Raw genomic sequence first — 19,486 nt, 5'->3', positions numbered from 1 at the left:
CCCTGAACATCTGATAATCAGAGAGACCAACTCACTGATTCAGTAGTCCACACTTCCCTTTCAGGAATGGAAATAAATTCACATCAGTGGTTTCTTAGCCAATTGTAAAATACCCCTTCTTTTATTTTTAATTCATCCAGTTTGGGACCAGAGCCTGATTTATCATGTTTTATATTTCCTTGTTCTCATTATTTAGGCATACATTCATTTTTTAAATGCCAATAATTTCTCACTGACTGATAATCGGTAAATGACATGGATCATACAAGTGGAAGAAAAAATTTATTTAGTATTATTATTTTTCTCTCCTCATTTTCTAAAAAAAATATTTGAGAGTTTTCAACAGCCAGCTTCTTATTCATATTTAATATTTGTTACAGTTTCCCTAACAATTTATAGCTTTTGCCATACTTTTTTGATAAAAAGTTAGGAATTTCTTTTTTTTTTTAATCATCTCAATTTAATTATGTTAAGAACTACCTGATATAGGATGAGTCCTCAGAAAAAAAAGATCTTCATGGTTCAGAAGTCCATTAGAATGGACTTTTAACATAGTGCCAGATCTTTTAAAATTGTGTTGCATTTTTAACTTATAGGTATAAACAGATTTTAATAGCATTAGAAAGGCTACAGGATAGATATTATATTTTAGAAGTATACATATCATCTCCATGAAATTAAGACAAACTTTTGTATTTTCATTTAAATCTGTAGAAAAAAAAGCCAAATAGTAGAATTAAATTTTATCCACAATCTGCTAATGAGGCTTCCATTCAAAAATACCTACAAACTCAGTACTTTTACTGATTTGTCATATTTGGTTTATTTCAGGTGAATTGGAATTCTTCTGGAAACCTATCCTCTCCTTTAAATACATGGAAAATCAGAACAATGTCACAGAATTTGTTCTCTTGGGACTGTTCAAGAAGCCAGAAGTTAAGATGATATGTTTTATAATATTCTTGCTTTGCTATTTTGCCATCTTCTTTGGGAACATTATTATCTTCATCACTATCATATGCAGTCATTTAATCCAACAACCTATGTACTATTTCCTCTCTCATTTATCCTACATGGATCTTGCCTATACTTCCACTGTGGTTCCCAAGCTACTAAGGGACTTAATTGCCAAGCAAAAATCTATCTCCTACAATAGCTGTATGACTCAACTCTTTACTTCTCATTTTCTTTCGGGTATTGAGGTGTTCATTCTGGTGTCTATGGCCTTTGATCATTATGTTGCCATTTGTAAACCTTTGCATTACATGATAATTGTAAATAGACAGGGATGTAACATGATGCTCCTTCTGGCCTGGGGGGTGGCCTTTTTGCATGCTATTGCCCAGATGATCATGGTAATTAGATTAACTTTCTGTGGGCCTAATCACATGTATGTGATGTGAAAGCCCTCTTAAAACTGATCTGAACTGACACACATATCCCAAATATCTTAGTCATCGCAAATACTGGGATGGTTGTCTTGGCCACCTTTCTGGTTTTGATGGCATCTTACATCGTCATATTATATAACCTTAGGAACTACTCATCAGATGCTTGACATAAAGCCCTCTCCACCTGTGCTTCTCATGTCATGGTTGTGGTTCTATTCTTTGTACACTGTATTGCCACCTATATCCCACCTCCCAGTGCCAGCCAAAATGATAAGGAGTTCTCAATGTTCTACACAGTCATTGCACCCATGATAAACCCTCTAATCTATACATTGAGAAATACAGAGATGAAGAATGCGATGCAGAAGGTATGGGTAGCAAAAATGTTTTTGACATTCAAATAAAATAGAATTTTAATTTGATTTTTCATTTAGGGCCAATAGAAGAAATGTCAACATGCTACTATTTTCACCTTTTTGCCGGGATGACTTTTGTTTTTTACCTCCTTCCTTTTATTTATTTGTAACATTAAACAAAACTATTTTAATTTCAAAATTATCTTCCTCCATCCCACCCATCCTTTACCCATTGAGAAGTCAAGAAATATATCAATTATACATGTAAAATCATGCAAAATTTATTTTCTATACTAGCCTTTTACGAAAGGAGCAAGAAATATGCAGAAAATGAAAAAAAATCCATCTTTACTTCGAATAGGGATGAACTTTTTTTAAAGGCCAAAAAGTCATGGATAAAAAGCAGCAATCTTAGTTTAGGTACCTTTACATCTGGATTGGTGCCTAGTGTAGAATTTTTACACAGCTCTAACTTAATAATAAATCCCCCAATTATATGGAGTGGAAAGGATTAAAGAAAAGAATAATCTATAACAATCTTCCTTTTGTATATAAATTATTATCCAATGTCTAGATTTTGACATTTTCAGGAATAGTAATGCAGTCTAAGGAATCATTAAAAGGGCAACCTACAGAATGGCTGTGAAGAAATACATTTTCTCTTTTTTTAATTCCCTTCCTTTTCTTCTCTCCTATTCTGAGTTACAATCTTCTTATACTTTACTGCCCTCCACACACTACCCTGTCTTACTTGCCTAGCCCATTTTTTATACTCCATCTTAAATCCATGTGTTTGTATTGTTTATCCCCAGTCCTCCACTGTTCTTTTTTCTCATTTCAGCCTTCTAGCTTCCCCAGCTTCCCCCAACACTAAGCTCAAATTCTATCATCCGGAGAAATTCTTTCTGGTTCCCAATAAACTACATCTAGTATCTGCTCATTGAGATTGATTTCTTTTGACACCACATTGGAATAGGATGCACATAATTTATATTTATAATATTTATTATTTTATAATTTCATATCTTCAAGTTTCCCTTGAAGGAGGATAATTTTCCTAGATGAAAATAATTAATGAGGACATTTCAGGAGTTGAGAATGATGTCAATGAATGATGGAAGATAAGAAAGAAATGGTGACTATGTGAGCTCCCCACTTTGGCTAGAACCTAAATTAACTATGTGGCAGAATATCCTGTGATTTAAAGTTGGAAAGCTAAGAGTGGTGGCAGATTGTGGGAGGTCTTTAATGAAAAAGTACTTGCACTTTTTAAATAAGTAGTCTGGAGCAACAGAAGGGTTTGAGAAGAGGAATGATGTAGGGATTCTTTAATAGCATCCTTCATCTCACCTTCACTCTTGGATTAGGTCTCTCAATGAAAGATGACACCAAGGTCAAGGTTTTCTATGAGTCAACACTACTTAAATGTTAACTTATAGGCACTCAATGTTGCATTCACATGCAATAGCCAGCTACTGCAAGTAGCTAAAAACAAAAGTATTTGCTCGTGTGAAAGAGAGATTTTTTTTTAATTGTGAAACACTTTCCAATAAAATACATCACATGAGTGGTAAGAATGGGTGGCCATTTAGAATACACTGGTTGAGTAGCATCTTCGTGAAAAGGCTGCTCAAACCTCCAGCATTACTCGGACTCATTGTACCAAAATCACAGAATTTGACATTTGAAAGAAACCTCAACAGCCCTTGATATATTTTAAATATATAGAAAAATATAGGAAATGAAGACATACATGAGTGTAACATATTCTAACATTTTGAGTTTAAATTTGGCCTTTGATACTTACTAGCTATGGAATACTGATATCAGTCTTAATTTCCTTATCTAGAACAGCACCTAACTCTCAGGCTTTTTTTCCATGAGGATAAAAGGAGATAGTACTTTAAAGACTATATAACAGTTAAAGAGTTATACAATTGGTACAATTGGTAGGCATGATACTTGAGAAATGGTCGTCTAGTGTTTCCTTGAAAATCTTGAAGAGTTTGAAGGACCCCCCCCCCTTTCTCTCTCTCTTTCTCTGTCTGTCTGTCTCATTTTTCCCTCTCTTCCTCCTTCCCTCTCTCCACCCTTCTCTGTCTTTGTGTCTCTCTCCCTACCTTCCTCTCTCCATCTATCTCTGTCTCTCCTCCCTCTCTCTCAGTCTCTCTGTCTCTATATCTCTCTGTCTGTCTCTGTCTTTGTCTCTCTCTCTCTCTCTCTCTCTCTCTCTCTCTCTGTCTCTCTGTCTCTCTGTCTCTCTGTCTCTCTCTCTGTCTCTCTCTCTCTCTCTCTCTCTCTCCCCCCGCCTTCCCTCTCCCTCCCTCCATCCCTCTCTCCTTCCCTCCCCATTTGGGATTGCTTTAATTTTTAGCATGTTTTCCCCCTGAAAACAAGTCTGTAAATTAACATTTTCTCTTTAGATCATTAACCTGTTGTTCTTGGTTCTGTACTCTTTTGTCCAACAGAAAAAAAAAATACTTGAAGCTATCATGACCACCATGAGTCTTTTAGTTTCTGGGTCTTTTATGCCCTCTTGCTTTATGTTGTCTTCCTGTGACTAAGAATAAGGGCATTTAAACATATTTGTTGCCCTACTCTCACCCTTCTTCAGCTGATCGATATTCTTGGAACTAAGACTTGCACACTGTAGATGAGTCTTGACAAAAGCAGTGTACACTGAGATTAATATCTCCCTGTTTCTGGCAACTTTACCTCTATTTATGCAGCCTAAAATTACAGTAGTTTTATGAATGACACATCAAAAAGACTCATGTTAAGCTAAGGGCCAGTGAAGTCCTAAACTATTTTATTAGAACAACTCTTGTCTAACCATTCATCTTTTATTTTGTATTTTTAAATTGATGTTTTGTACCTAAGTGATAGAATTTAAATTTATCCTTATTGAATTTCAAGTCTTTCAAAATCACCCAATGTCCAAATCTAAGTGAACCTTATCAAAATGTAATTTGGAAATATTTAACAAAATAAATGAAAAATGCAATCTACAGCAAAACCCTATGTGTCCTGAGGGCTGGGCCCCACCCTCATCCCCACATAATGTATGGGGATATTATTGTATGGTTCAAAGAGAAACAGAATAGACATTTCTAGTCTCTTCTTCCCACCACTCTTCTTCAAGGGAGACTTTCATTCCTGCCAGGAGGAGAAACAAATGCCAAATGCTATAGAACTGCAGGAGTAAGAGGAATGACACATGCACCTTAGGCAGTACCCAAAAGAACAATATGGAAACTAGCAAGAATGAAATCAGGTGGAGGTGGATTAAAATAACAAAGGGTTCTTTTAAAATGTGAGCATCTTTTGGTATTGGCTTTATTCACTCAGAAATGGGGCAGGGAGTTCTGTATGTTTTCCATCTTCATTTGTACCATCTAACAATTCAATTCCTGTGGTGATATGAAATTCCCAGGCATTTTTCTAAAATTTTAAGTAGGAGTGTGACTTGGGAGTGCATAGATTGAAAGGGGTTGGGACTGGGTAGCAAAAGTGACCTGATGCCTGGTGAATATGCCTGTCAGGAGCCAAAAAGGAAAAGGAAAAAAAAATGTCCCTCTGCAACAAATTTGTCAACGTACTATAAGTCCACAATTTGATTAACTATTTTGAGAGCCCTCTGGGAGTTTTTCTCCTGTTCCCACATATACCTGTAAAATCAGAGCATGCTTGATAAAAGGTCTCTAGAGGTTTCTTTCATTGCAAATTTCAATGTGGTGTCCAGAGGTTTGGGCACCTATTTGTGCTTCTCTGCATTTCTCTCTTGGAGAGAAAGGAATATTGCTTGACCATAAGTCCCACTTGACACATTCCAGACAATGAACAATGCTATGAAGAAGACAAATATAATACACTTCATTTTTGAGACACCATCTAAATAGCTATCTGTTAGGAGTAATGAGCGAGGCAGCAGTATAGGATTCTTTGTTTGTTTACTTATGAGAGGATATCTTGAATGGATCAGCCTTGTCATCTGGAGTAATGTAAGTTCCTACCTATATACATATACTTTCTAATGCTTTCAGTCCTATATTGGTTGCTACATTATGTATGAAGCTGCTTACCTCAGAATATATTTTGCAGGTACACACACATCTCTCTCTCTCTCTCTCCTCTCTCCTCTCTCCTCTCTCCTCTCTCCTCTCTCCTCTCTCCTCTCTCCTGTCTCTCTTTCTATCTCTGCCCTCTGTCTCTGTCTTTGGTTCTCTATCTCTGTTATTCTATCTTTCCCCTTCCCTGTCTCTATCTCTCTTTCTCCATCTCTTTTTCTCTGTCATTATCTCCCCTTCTTTTGTTTCTCTATCCCTCTTTCTTGACCCATCTGCCTATCTCGTTAATACAAAATATTAAGCATGGTAGGCTTGGACTTATAGGAACTACATCAAACCTCTGCTTTTCAACTCCTGATCTGTGAGGACTTACACAATGCTTCACCATTTAGAGAGTGAAATTTCTCATCTGTAAAATGAGGAAAGTTGTATAAGATTTTCTCTAAGGGTCCTTCTGACTTTTGATTTCTCTGTCTCTTTCCTATTAATTCGTTACAATTCTTCATTTACTGACCATTTATTTCAAGGGTGCTTTGGCTGAACTCACACAAAGGTAAGTGTTAGGACTTATTATGAAAAAAGCACAACAGTGAGCTACTCAACATCTCAAGTTATCTGAATAAAGATAATGATAGCCACAGTAAACTCACCCATCAGAATCAGTCCCAGTAACCTTATGCAATCTACAGTACCTAGAAATAGAAACAAGGCTCTCAGAGCAGTAGGCCTGAAATGTTGGTCTCTGTGCTGTGGCTCCAATTGTTCATTGTGAAATGGCTGGTAAGAAAGATCTTTGCATGTCTCTCCCCATTAAAAATAGAGGTAGTAATCTAAAATTTTATTACCCAAAGTAGTATAATAGAAGATTATGAAAGTAAATTATTACAGATCCTAGCAAGATTGAAGCATCAGAGTAGAAATCAAAGACTCAAAATGTTATTTGTCAAAGGGACTATCAAGGTAATAATAGAAGCGAGGGAGATAAATAGAAGATAACAAAAAGGAAGAGAGGGAAGAGAGACCCTTACCTGTAGAAATATCAGAGTAACACGTATATATTTATTACACATGAAAAGAGGTTGACAAAGTTTAGGAAAGTATGACTGATGGAGAGGGAAGAGACAGAACATCATTTCATTCTGCTCCATAAATCCAGTCTGACCAGGCTTCTTTACCAACACTTCAGCTTCAACTGTCCCAAAACTTAAACATATCAATACTCTACTCCAAGCATATGCCTTTTTAAAGAAAAAAAGCCCCCACATTGTTTTCTCTGATCTTTGTAAAGTTCCTTTCAATATGTTATTAAGCCTTTCAATTTCTGAGCTCAACTTCACATGACAGTTGCATTTATTGGTCAATTCTTTGTTTTATTTTTTGTCTTCCTTCTTCCTTGTAATATTTGTTTAATGCTTTACGTACATGTAATGAATCAAAGACTGTTAATTGATCGTGGAAGGCAGGCAGGCACAGAGGAAAGCTGAAAATTATTTATTTTTATACTTAAAAATATGTCCTATTCATTTATAGTTGGTATTCAAAATGCATTTTCAAATCATTTTAAGATATCTTTCAGCATATTGACTTTTAATAATTTAATATTCAAATTTCTCCCAAACATTAATATATTTTTTCATGTCTATTTAATAAACTACAAATAATAAATATTTCCTTATTTTTTTCTTTACTGATTCAGTGTATTAATTTTAGCTTTGTCACAATTAAATCTACATACTTAATCAGTTGTACTATTAAATTACCATTCTAATGGAGAAATTTAAAAATCCTAGGGATTTTTTAAATTGTCAGAACTTTTAAAGATATATAATGTTTATTTTTTGAAACCACAGGCATAAAGGCATTTTAGTAGCATGGGCAAAAATACTGTTGAGCTACCTAATTTTCAAAGAGTTTCTATGACCTGGCCGGAAAAAAAAATTATATTCCTTGATCTTCCTCAATTTAAATGTATATAATAATCCATTCAAATAATGCACTATATATTTAAATAATCTGGGGATAAACTTTATATCTACCATTATGCTTTTGATAATTTATCCTGTTCTATTTGATTTCAGATGAATTACAATTCTCCTGGACTTTAATAAAATATTTGAAATACATGGAAAATCAGAACAATGTAACAGAGTTTGTTCTTTTGGGACTCTTCATGAACCAGGATCTCAAAATGATGTGTTTTGTAATCTTTTTGTTCTGTTATTTTGTGATTTTCCTTGGGAACTTTATCATCTTTATCACCATCACTTGTAGCCATCTGATCCAACAGCCCATGTACTACTTTCTGTGTCATTTGTCCTTAATGGATCTGGCGTATACATCTACCATAGTCCCTCGGCTCATAAGGGACTTAATTGCTAAAGAAAAAATAATTTCCTTTATTAGTTGTATGACTCAGCTCTTTACTGCTCACTTCTTGGCTACTGTTGAGATGTTCATCTTGGTGTCCATGGCCTTTGATCGCTATGTTGCCATTTGTAAACCCTTACATTATATGATCATAGTGAATCGACAGAGATGTAACACAATGATCCTCATGGCCTGGGGGGTGGCCTTTTGGCATGCCATTGCCCAGATGCTTATGGTGGCTAGGTTGCCATTTTGTGGCCCTAATCAAATAGATCACTATATATGTGATGTTAAACCCCTCTTAAAACTTGTCTGTGCAGACACATATATTGCTAATATCTTAGTCATAGCTAATTCTGGGATGGTTGTGTTAACGACTTTTCTTGTCTTGGTGGCATCTTATATTGTCATATTGTACAATCTTAGAAAGCACTCGTCAGAAGGTCGGCACAAAGCCCTCTCCACTTGTGGTTCCCATGTCATGGTTGTTGTTCTATTCTTTGTGCCCTGTATTTCCACCTATATTCGACCTCCCAGTGCCAGCAAAAATGATAAGGAGTTTTCCATGTTTTACACTGTCATTGGACCCATGCTTAATCCTCTCATCTATACACTGAGAAATGCAGAGATGAAAAATGCCATGCAGAAGGTGTGGTCTAACCAAATGTCATTGATATTTAAATGAAAAGATAGGTTTTTATTTTATTTTTCCCCCTTTATGCCCTTGATGAAGAAATGGGTACTGTGTCACCAAAGGTATATTAATGAGTATCCTTAAAAAAAATCAAGTCCAAAGTAAAAACCAGGGTTATATCCTTATCAAACCTTTGTACAATTGTTAGTGTTTGGCGCCAAGCTACGTACTATTTAGTCACTTCACAAATAGTATATTGTGGAAAAGATGAACATAAGGAATAATCTGTCATTGTTTTCTCTTATGTGACTCATCATTCCAAATCCAGAATATGTTCATCTTCTAAGAATGGCAAAGAAATGGACTGTGACATAGGGCCAGGCTCTATCTCAACTGTGAAGTAATCACAGTTTTTCTTTGATAATCAAGTATGTCAGCCAAATCCACAAATATTTATCAAGCCTGTACTCTGTGACAGGCACTGTGCAAAGTATTTGGGATACAAATACAAGTACAAAGAGAGTCCTTGCCCTCGGGGAACTTATATTCAAATGATGAAAGATGGCATATGAAGGAGTGGTGATAATTTGGGAAGAGAGAGGATATGGGAGAAGTATATCTATCTAGAGGGGCTGGGCAGGAAAGGAATTCCAAAGAGTAAAGAGCAGAGCCTAGTGAAGAGGGGTGGGGTGAAAATGGCTAGCCTGGATACTTCCTTGAAAGGTATGATGAAATAGGAATTGACCAATAAGAGCAAGGGATTATCTAAGGCAGTAGGTATCTTCCAGCATGAGAAGCCAAAGAATGTTGGAATAATAAAGAAATACAGAGAGACAGGAGCAGACTTAGTAGAGAAATGACAATTTCCAATCTATTCTTCCTTGCTTTCTGCTGATGCCTTTGAACAAAAGAAATTCAAGACACAGGCTCCTTTGTCCTTATTTTCTTAGATGTAAGTTTTATGCAAATTTGTCCTTTCAAAAGAAATTTCCTACGATGGAAAAATGGCATTAGAAATTAGAAAACCATGATTTTCACCTTAAAATGAAATCAACAAGATTGTGTAAGGGATGCTGGATTTGGAATCAGAAATACCTGAATTCAGAGCCTACCACAGATACTTATTAGCTATGTGACTATGTAAATAACTTTAACACCACCACCACCACCACTACTACCACCACCACCACCAGCACCAGCACCATTATCATAATTATCATTTCCTAAGAAATATCAATTCAGGTACTAAAATGTGACTCTAAGGAAATTAACTCTTCTCATGAAGTACAAGTTGGAGTTACAAATACTTGTACTTTGAACAGTGATAAACACACACACACACACACACACACACACACACACACACACACAAACCATACATGGAATATGAGGTAATACGTAGTCCTGGCCACACTCTTTTGTTTTTTAAAATTATCTCAAAATTGTTTTATATACTATAACTACAACAATACCAATGGTGATTTTTCCTATTCCACATATTTTCAGATTAATTAATATTCTACTTTGTGTTTATCACCTACTATAACTACAGGGAAAAATCAGACAATGTCACAGAATTTGTTTTCTTGGGACTTTTTATGAACAGAGATTAGGAAAATATGTTTTGCCTTCTTCTTGCTCTGTTATTTTGCAATCTTCCTGCATAACTTTATCATCTTCATCACTATCACATTTGGCCACCTCATTCAGCAACCCATGTACTATTTTCTGTGTCACCTGGCCCTCACAGATCTGGCCTATACTTCTACCATTGTCCTGACACTGATCAGAGACTTAGCTCCTGAGAGCAAAACCATCTCCTTTAATTGCTGCATGACTCAGCTCTTCATTTCTCACTTGCTGGGAGGTGCTGAAATGTTCATTCTGGTGTCTGTGGCCTTTGATCACTATATTGCAATCTGTAAACCTTTGCATTACACAGTCATTGTGGACCCGCACTGATGTAACATGCTGATACTGAATGCCTGGCCAGTGGCCTTTTGGCATTTCATTGCCAAATATTTTTGGGTGAAGGAGTTTGAATGTTAAATATTTGGTGTCTGATATTCACATTAATGAAGAAACCTGACAGGAGCCAAGAAGGAAAAGGCAAAAAAAAAATTCCCCCTGCACTAAAGTTTCCTACTGTATTGGAAATAGCCTAAAAATTGGCTGCTTCAGAATGCCTCTGGGAATGCATTCCCTGGTTCCACACATACCTTTAAAATCAGAGAGTACTAGACAAAACTCTCTTAGAAGATTCCTTTTTTCCACCTTAAAAGTTTGATGTGGAGTTAGGGACTTAATGGTACCTACTTGTGTTTCTCTGGGATCCCTTGTGGGAGAAAAGGCAGATTTCAAGATGATAAGACCTCTTGCATTTCAAATGAATTAGTATCGTGCTGATTTAGACGACTGATCTTCAAGTTATACAAGAGACAGACTTGGTATGACTTGGGACAAGAGACAGACATGAGATATTCTTTCGAGCCACCACACAACTTCACCTCTTTGTGTAGTGACTGCAGAGGGAGAAGTCAAGATTTCAGTCTCCAGGTTTGGTTTTCACTTGAGAGTATCAATCAGGGATAAATCTACCTTTTTATATATGACAATGTAAGGTCTATTTTTACTTTAATCTCCCTTCATCTGACTCATCATATTTTATATTTGTTCACCTCTTCTTCCCTATTCTATCCTTATGTAAGATATGTGACTGTTAATATCAGAAAAATATGCTAAATATATTCCTTCTATTTATACCCACTCCCCTCACATCAACAACTGTGGGACAAACATAGGTATTGACTGACTGACTGACTCTTTTGTTTAACAAAATGTTAGTTAGAATGATTACTTTGCTATAGCACTTGGCATGTTCCAAACACCTTCCTCATAAATTGTCTGACCTGGTTACCATGTCTATCATACAGGTGATTTTTATCCCCCTTTTTTAGATGTGGAAAGTGAGGCTCAGAGAGATCGATAGTTATATTAGATAACAAAAGAAAATTTTACAATAGTCAGGATGATATTGATGCCTTCCAGAATCCAGGATTTTTCCATTTTCCAATTCCTTTTACCTACCCTGAAGAGACAATGTACTGGAATAGGGGTTCTTAACCTGCAGTCTACATACATTGAAAAAGACAGTGGATAGATATCATGGAATCCATGAACTTAGATGAGAAAAAGTATCTTTAGATCAACTAATCTTTGATAAAAAAAATCCTTCAATTATTTGAAAACAGCATCCTGAAAAAGATTCCATAATTTATACCAGATGGCCAAGGAAATATGTGGCATATGAAAAGACTAAGAAATCCTGAAATAAAGGGAGAAATGTATTTAGTCTAATGACTTTTTAGACCTCTCCATAATTTTTATATAGATGCCACTTTAGTCTTTTTATTTTTATCCCATTAAACAATTCACATAATCAGGACATGCTGGCCACATACTTACATCTCAGAATCAACCCATTAAAAATAATAGCAGCTTGTAATTAAAAACAAAACAAAACACAAAAGAAATAGTCAGTGTTGTTTTCCGTCAGAACATTTGATTAACTTTATTTTTTCTTCAGAGTAAAGAACACTATATGTGGACCCTAACCACCTGAGTTCGAATCTAGCACTACCATTTTGATAGGTGCGTGACATTCAAGAAGTCACTGATCACTGTGAGTTTTTATTTCCTGCTTTGTAAAATCTGAAATTAGCCACCATAATCTCTACATTCTCAGGCAAACTTCAAATCCTTTGTAATTTTAATTTCAAACGATTTAGATGAAACAAAAATCAGGTTTCTAGAAAGAAAAGGAGAAAAACATTAGCTTCTCAATTTTGATATTGTTCCCTTATAAAATGTTTAAAATACCAGAAATGACATATAGGAAATCATTCAGCATGTGGATTTCATTTTGGAAGATACAGGAATTTAATGGTCCCTTCTTGCTCTAATTCCTAGAGCACCAAACCCAGAACATACTTTACTCATAAAAATTTATTCCTGAACTAGTATCCATCTGTGGATTTTCTCAAGGTTTGGAAAAGCTTTCAAGATCTAGAAATAGAATAGACAACAGTTATGCAACACATTTATTCTGAGTGGTAACTAAAATGCTTAGTAACTGAAGGACTTTCCAAGTGACTTCTAGACCCTTTTTCACAAATGGGTACAGTCTGAGATCAATCTTGGCCAAAGCACAAAACAGAGAATGGAGTCAAGAGGGAAAGTAAAGAGTTTTATCCAAACTGTAGAATAGTTCAACTAGAACCTCCAAAAGCTCTCTCCCCCCAAATAAGTACTCCTTTCAACATATATTATTATTATTATTTGTATTACTCTCTCCTTTTGACTCTGGAATGATTATGAAATGAATAAAACCACTGCTGTTTGAAAAAGATGTCTCTCTACTGCCCTGTGACTTCCTCATTTTTCCTGTAACTCTCCAAGCCAAAACATGCTTTCCTGGGTAACACTACTCTCTAAGCAGTTTCCTGTTATCAAAAATATGATATCACAAAAAAGTAAGTATTCTCACGCTTATTTAAAGGAAGCACAATCTCCAAAGGGGTGGGGAACCTGTGGCCTCAAGGCCACATGTAGCCCTCTATGTCGACAAAAGTAATCTTTTGATTGAGTCCAACTTTTACAGAATAAATACTTTCATTTCAGGGATTTGTTCTGTGAAGTTTGGATTCAGTCAAAAGTCTGTACCTGAGGACCTAAAGGGCCATATGTCTAAAATATCAGAAATGATACATGGAGCCATTGAAAAGGAGAACGATTTGTTTTGGGAAAGAGGAGGACCTTTGAAGAAATGCTGAATGGATTCCTGGGTATGTTTTAGGAAGGATCCTTTTTCAGACACAAGTTACAGTAAATTTCTTTTAATGTTACCTTCAACTTTGGCACCTAAGAAATGACCAAGCTTACATTCTGCTGGATGCCTACAGGTATGTAAAGAAATACAATAAATGTTCAAATAAGTAGAACATGAGTTATTGTGGGATGACTCCAAGTAGAAAGTAGCAACTAAGTTGAGCATTGAAGTATTAATAATTTCTGACCCTTTGAAAATCATTTTAAAGATTTTTAAAATCATCTACATAATGTTCTTTGCTTCTTATACCTACCCAATGAGATAAAGAAAGCAGATATGTTATTTCAATTTTATGGTTGAGGAAGTAGAATTAGAGTCAAAGCGAATTTTTTAATGGATACAAAATAGTAATTATGATGGGTTAGTAATTATGATGGGTTGTATGCAAGTCAATGTGAGTTATAAAATAAAGTCTCCACACTTTTCATTATACTGTATTTCCTCTCAAAAGGGTAGAAGAATTAAATTGGCTTAGATTTAATTGAATTGTTTAATAATCTGCTTTTTTCTTTTTGGTTAGTTTTATTTGTTCACTCTTATGTCTAAAATTTCCTTTATTGGGTTCCTCTCTCTTTGTCATCTCTATTTTGATCTGTCTCTGTCTGGTTCTCTATCTCTGTTTCTCTCTGTCTTTGTCACTCTGTCACTGTCACTTTTTCTTTGTCCCTCCCCTGTTGTTACTGTCGCTTTCCTTATGTCTATGTCTATCTGTTCTACACAGAGTGAATCCTAGGAATTCAAACATCCTCTTTTTACCTACTCACCCACTCTCTTACCTGTGGCCTTAGACATATTGAATTGTTCCTGTTACTATTAAACTCAAATGTCTGGTGAAGAGACTCTTAATGACAAAACCTAGGGTTTAATTCTCATTCTGGGCTTCTTTTTGCTATGCAACTTGAAGCAGCCCATTTATTTTTGTCCATCATTTTCTATCAGTAAAACAGGCAGAGGGGAGGGTTTGCACTAGATGCCAACTAACATGCCTTCTGGCTCTTAGATAACATTTTCAATGATTCTCCTTAATTAAATGTGGTATTCTATAGTACAATACTTTTTTTTTCTTTTGGATTACAAGGAAGAAACTTCTGCCTAAAGGAATAATAAAGCCAATCACAAACTGTATTTTGAATATTATATTACAAAAGAGACCTTCGTTAGGAGAAGTTTGAAAAAATTGAAATGCATTAAATTTCCAAAAGGCAACCCAGCCTTTGTCAGTGTCTGTCTGTATTTGTTTACAATAAACTTTTATCTAAATATAGTGAAAGATATAGGTAGATAGGAAGATGTTTGTGCTTTACAAGGAATTCTTCTCATTTCATGATCTAAATGAAAGACATCATTCATCTACCTTCTTTTCCTTTGTCATTGTTTGTTTGCTTCTTTCTTTATTTTCCATTCCGTCTATAAGGTTAGCTCAATTTTTAAAATTGGTTATGTACCTTGCCCAGAAAGTTCTACAATGCTTTTGGGGGTTTTGCAAGAAATACAATGTCATTCAGTAAAAAGAACATGTGTGAGGCCTCAGCACCTAAAGGGAATCCCCCCTCTCACTGGGGTTTTCATCTGTTTCTCCTTCAAGACAATGGTGACCAGAACTGGTGAGTGCGTGTCTCCTTCTTTTGTGCCTTACTTGATATTAATAATCATGGGTGTTTTGGATGTTTTATGAATCAAGTAACCTTGATTAGTTTGGATGTATGCATGATACACACTATTGAGGGAGTACAAATTTAGAAGCTCGCTGTACCACATCAAAAAGCTACAGTATTTGACAAACAGGATACTAGGCACACAAACGCCTATTGATTTTGTTACAATAAACATCAAAAAGTTGGACATTTTATACTTTCTAGTAACCTACATGATTGTAAAAGAGAATGACTGTGGTATAACACATGTAAACCTGTCTATTCCCTATGAATGAAAGTATGAAGGATGTCCTTAATGTGCAAAGTATTATCAATCACATTTTATATAGATGGGAAATTAGACACATAGAATATTAATTGTTGAGATTCTAACATGTACCAAGGTCCTTCATCTGAAAAATATTGCTTCTCTAAATCTTTACAAGTCACTTATTTTCTCAGCATTCTAGGCAGCTTTCCAAGACCATTACTCAAAGGAAAGATCCTAACCTCAACTGGCAGAGGGGGTTTCCTCACTTGGAAGTTCCATATAGCAATAAGACTGTAGTTTCTATCCCTATCCTTTGCACATATGTGTATCTGAATGTCTCTAATGTCTTCCTCCTGCTGAAGGAAATGACAAAGCACTCTAGTATTGTTTCCAAGAAAACTCCAAATGTGGCCACAAAGCGACAGATACAACTGAAATGACTGAACAACCTACTTGCCTACTCTCAAATATTTTATAAATTAATGCCTCATTTCCCCTTATAATTGTGTTAATTCTAACATTCATCTGATTCAGCTGTTTTTTTCCATCTTTGTTCATTATTCTCTTAGGTCTGCATCTTCTTTTAGAAAATCAAGGAAATAAATATTAGAATCCAAGGATGATTGCTCCAGATTCAATGAAGGCAGGAAGTTTGTTAACACTATTACAAATTTCCTCCCTCCCACTCCTTACCTGAAAGTAAACAAGTATACAAAATTATTAAAAACATACAACAATGACAGTAGAGCTGGGTTCTACAAGTTTATGCCAGAAAGAAAGTGTGGTGGGGAAAAATGTGGTATGTCCTTTCAAGATTGAAGGATTTGGTTTGAGAAGATTGATGACAATCTATTACTTTTATAGAAGGAGTATTGTAAATTGTATTGGAAGATTGAGTGATCACAAGGAGAAGGAAGAAGATATGAAGGAGGGAAAGAGAATGGAAAATGAAGAAGGGGAGAAGGAGGAGTAAGGGTAGTGAGGTGTTGTCATTCAAGAAAATCAGAAACATGATGATACATCCATAAAACAAAAAGGGAAAGAAATAAAGAGCCTTCAACCTTTCCCCCAAATCTCAGACTAATATTATGCCTCCACCACATCCTCAATTGGCACAAAGGCTGTAAGTATAAATCGCCACCTAGATCACTGAAAACTGTCAGAGTAAATATCGTTGGTCCTCTTCATTAATGTCATTTTTTCCACCCTCACCCAGTGCTATTTCTTGACTTTTTTACCTGAACATTTGATAATTTAGAGGGACAAACTCATTGATTCAGTAGTCCATGTTTCCCTTTCAGGAATGGAAATAAATCCATATCAGTGTTTTCTCAGTCAACTGTAAAATATCCCTTCTTATATTTTTAATTCATCCTGATTTATCATGTTTTATATTTCCTTGTTCTCCTTATTTAGACATACATCCATTTTTTAAATGCCTATAATTTCTCACTGACTGATAATTGGCTAAAAGACATGGATCAGGCAAGTGGAAGAAAAAATTATTTAGTATTATTATTTTTCCCTCCTCATTTTCTAAAAAAAAGTATTTAAGAGTTTTCAACAACCAGCTTCTTATTCATATTTAATATTTGTTACAGTTTCCCTAAAAATTATAGCTTTTGTCAAGTTAGGAATTTCATTTTTTAACCATTGCAGTTTAATTATGTTAAGAACTACCTGATATAGGATGAGACTTCAGAAAAAAAAAGATCTTCATGGTTCAGAAGTCCATTTCAATGGACTTTTAACATAGTATCAGATCTTTTAATTATTTTGCATTTTTCATTTATAGGTAAAAAAATAGATTTTAATAGCATTAGAAAGGCTACTGGATAGATATTACATTTTAGAAGTATACATATCATCTCCATGAAATTAAGACAAACTTTTGTATTTTCATTTAAATCTGTAGAAAAAAGCCAAATGGTAGAATTAAAATTTTATCCACAATCTGCTATGAGGCTTCCATTCAAGAATACCTACAAACTCAGTACTTTTACTAATTTGTCATATTTGGTTTATTTCAGGTGAATTGGAATTCTTCTAGAAAGCTGTCCTCTCCTTTAAATACATGGAAAATCAGAACAATGTCACAGAATTTGTTCTCTTGGGACTGTTCAAGAAGCCAGAAGTTAAGATGATATGTTTTATAATATTCTTGCTTTGCTATTTTGCCATCTTCTTTGGGAACATTATTATCTTCATCACTATCATATGCAGTCATTTAATCCAACAACCTATGTACTATTTCCTCTGTCATTTATCCTACATGGATCTTGCCTATACTTCCACTGTAGTTCCCAGGCTACTAAGGGACTTAATTACCAAGCAAAAATCCATCTCCTATAATAGCTGTATGACTCAGCTCTTTACTGCTCATTTTCTTTCGGGTGTTGAGATGTTCATTTTGGTGTCTATGGCCTTTGATCGTTATGTTGCCATTTGTAAACCTTTGCATTACATGATAATTGTGAATAGACAGAGATGTAACACGATGCTCCTGATGGCCTGGTTAGTCGCCTTTTTGCATGGCATTTCCCAGATGATCATGGTCATTAGATTACCTTTCTGTGGCCCTAATCAAGTGGATCACTATGTATGTGATGTAAAAGCTCTCTTAAAACTTGTCTGCACTGACACACATATCCCAAATATCTTAGTCATTGCAAATACTGGAATGGTTGTCTTGGCCACCTTTCTGGTTTTGGTGGCATCTTACATCGTCATATTATATAACCTTAGGAACCACTCATCAGACGCTCGATGTAAAGCCCTCTCCACCTGTGCTTCCCATGTCATGGTCGTGGTTCTATTCTTTGTACCCTGTATTGCCACCTATGTCCCACCTCCCAGTGCCAGCCAAAATGATAAGGAGTTCTCAATGTTTTACACAGTCATTGCACCCATGATGAACCCTCTAATCTACACACTGAGAAATACAGAGATAAAGAATGCAATGCGGAAGGTATGGGCAGCAAAAATGTTTTTGATATTTAAATAAAATAGAATTTTAATTTGATTTTTCCTTTAAGGACAATTTAAGAAATGTCAACATGCTACTATTTTCACCTTTTCTTTCAGGGATGAATTTTATTCTTTTTTCTTTTTTCCTTTTATGTATTTGTGACATTAATTAAAACTATTTTAATTTCAAAATTATCTTCCTTCATCCCACCCATCCTTTACCATTTGAGAAGGCAAAAATATATCAACTATACATGTAAAATCATGCAAAACATTTTTCCATGTTAGCCATTTCACAAAAGAAGCAAGAATTACAAAGAAAATGGAAAAAAAATTCAATCTTTACCTCGAATAGGGAAGAACTTTTTTTAAAAGCCAAAAAGTCATGGATAAAAAGCAGTAATCTTAGTTTACATACCTTTATATCTGGATTGGTGCCTAGTGTAGAATCTTTACACAGCTCTAACTTAATAATATTTCCTCCAATTATATAGAATGGAAAGAATTAAAGAAAAAGGATAATGTATAATAATCTTCTTTTTTATACAAATTATTACCCAATGTCTAGATGTTTGAGATTTTCAAGAATACTAATGCAGACTAAGGAATCATTAAAAGGGCAGCCTATAGAATGAGTGTGAAGAAACACATTTTCTCTTTTTTTAATTCCATCCCTTTTCTTTTTTCCTGTTCTCAGTTACAATCTTCTTATACTTTACTGCCCTCCACACACTACCCTGGCCTACTTCCTTAGCCCATTAATTACACTCCATCATAAATCCATGTATTGGTATTGTTTATCCCCAGTCCTCCATCGTTCCCTTTTCTCATCTCTACCTTCTAGCTTCCCCAGCTTCCTCCAAGACTAAGCTCAAATTTATCTTCTGGAGAAATTCTTTCCTGGTTCCCAA

The 19,486-nt window shown here is 35.2% G+C and overlaps 2 protein-coding genes and 1 pseudogene across 2 annotated transcripts; all 3 read left to right on the top strand.

The window, feature by feature from the left end:
• The first annotated feature begins 875 nt into the window (after window positions 1-875).
• On the top strand, window positions 876-1,795 carry LOC118855015 (annotated as a pseudogene).
• Window positions 1,796-7,936: 6,141 nt separating this feature from the next.
• On the top strand, window positions 7,937-8,866 carry LOC118854498 (olfactory receptor 4P4-like). The gene has a single exon (XM_036764864.1). It carries the CDS (start codon window positions 7,937-7,939, stop codon window positions 8,864-8,866), a length of 930 nt encoding a protein of 309 aa, XP_036620759.1.
• An 8,816-nt stretch (window positions 8,867-17,682) lies between these two features.
• LOC118855369 (olfactory receptor 4P4-like) lies at window positions 17,683-18,612 on the top strand. The gene has a single exon (XM_036765458.1). The coding sequence runs from the start codon at window positions 17,683-17,685 to the stop codon at window positions 18,610-18,612; it is 930 nt and encodes a 309-aa protein (XP_036621353.1).
• The last annotated feature ends 874 nt before the right edge of the window (window positions 18,613-19,486 follow it).

Source organism: Trichosurus vulpecula, chromosome 6 (assembly GCF_011100635.1).
Source record: "Trichosurus vulpecula isolate mTriVul1 chromosome 6, mTriVul1.pri, whole genome shotgun sequence".
Taxonomy (NCBI): domain Eukaryota; kingdom Metazoa; phylum Chordata; class Mammalia; order Diprotodontia; family Phalangeridae; genus Trichosurus; species Trichosurus vulpecula.
This window is presented reverse-complemented; position numbering and strand designations above follow the sequence as displayed.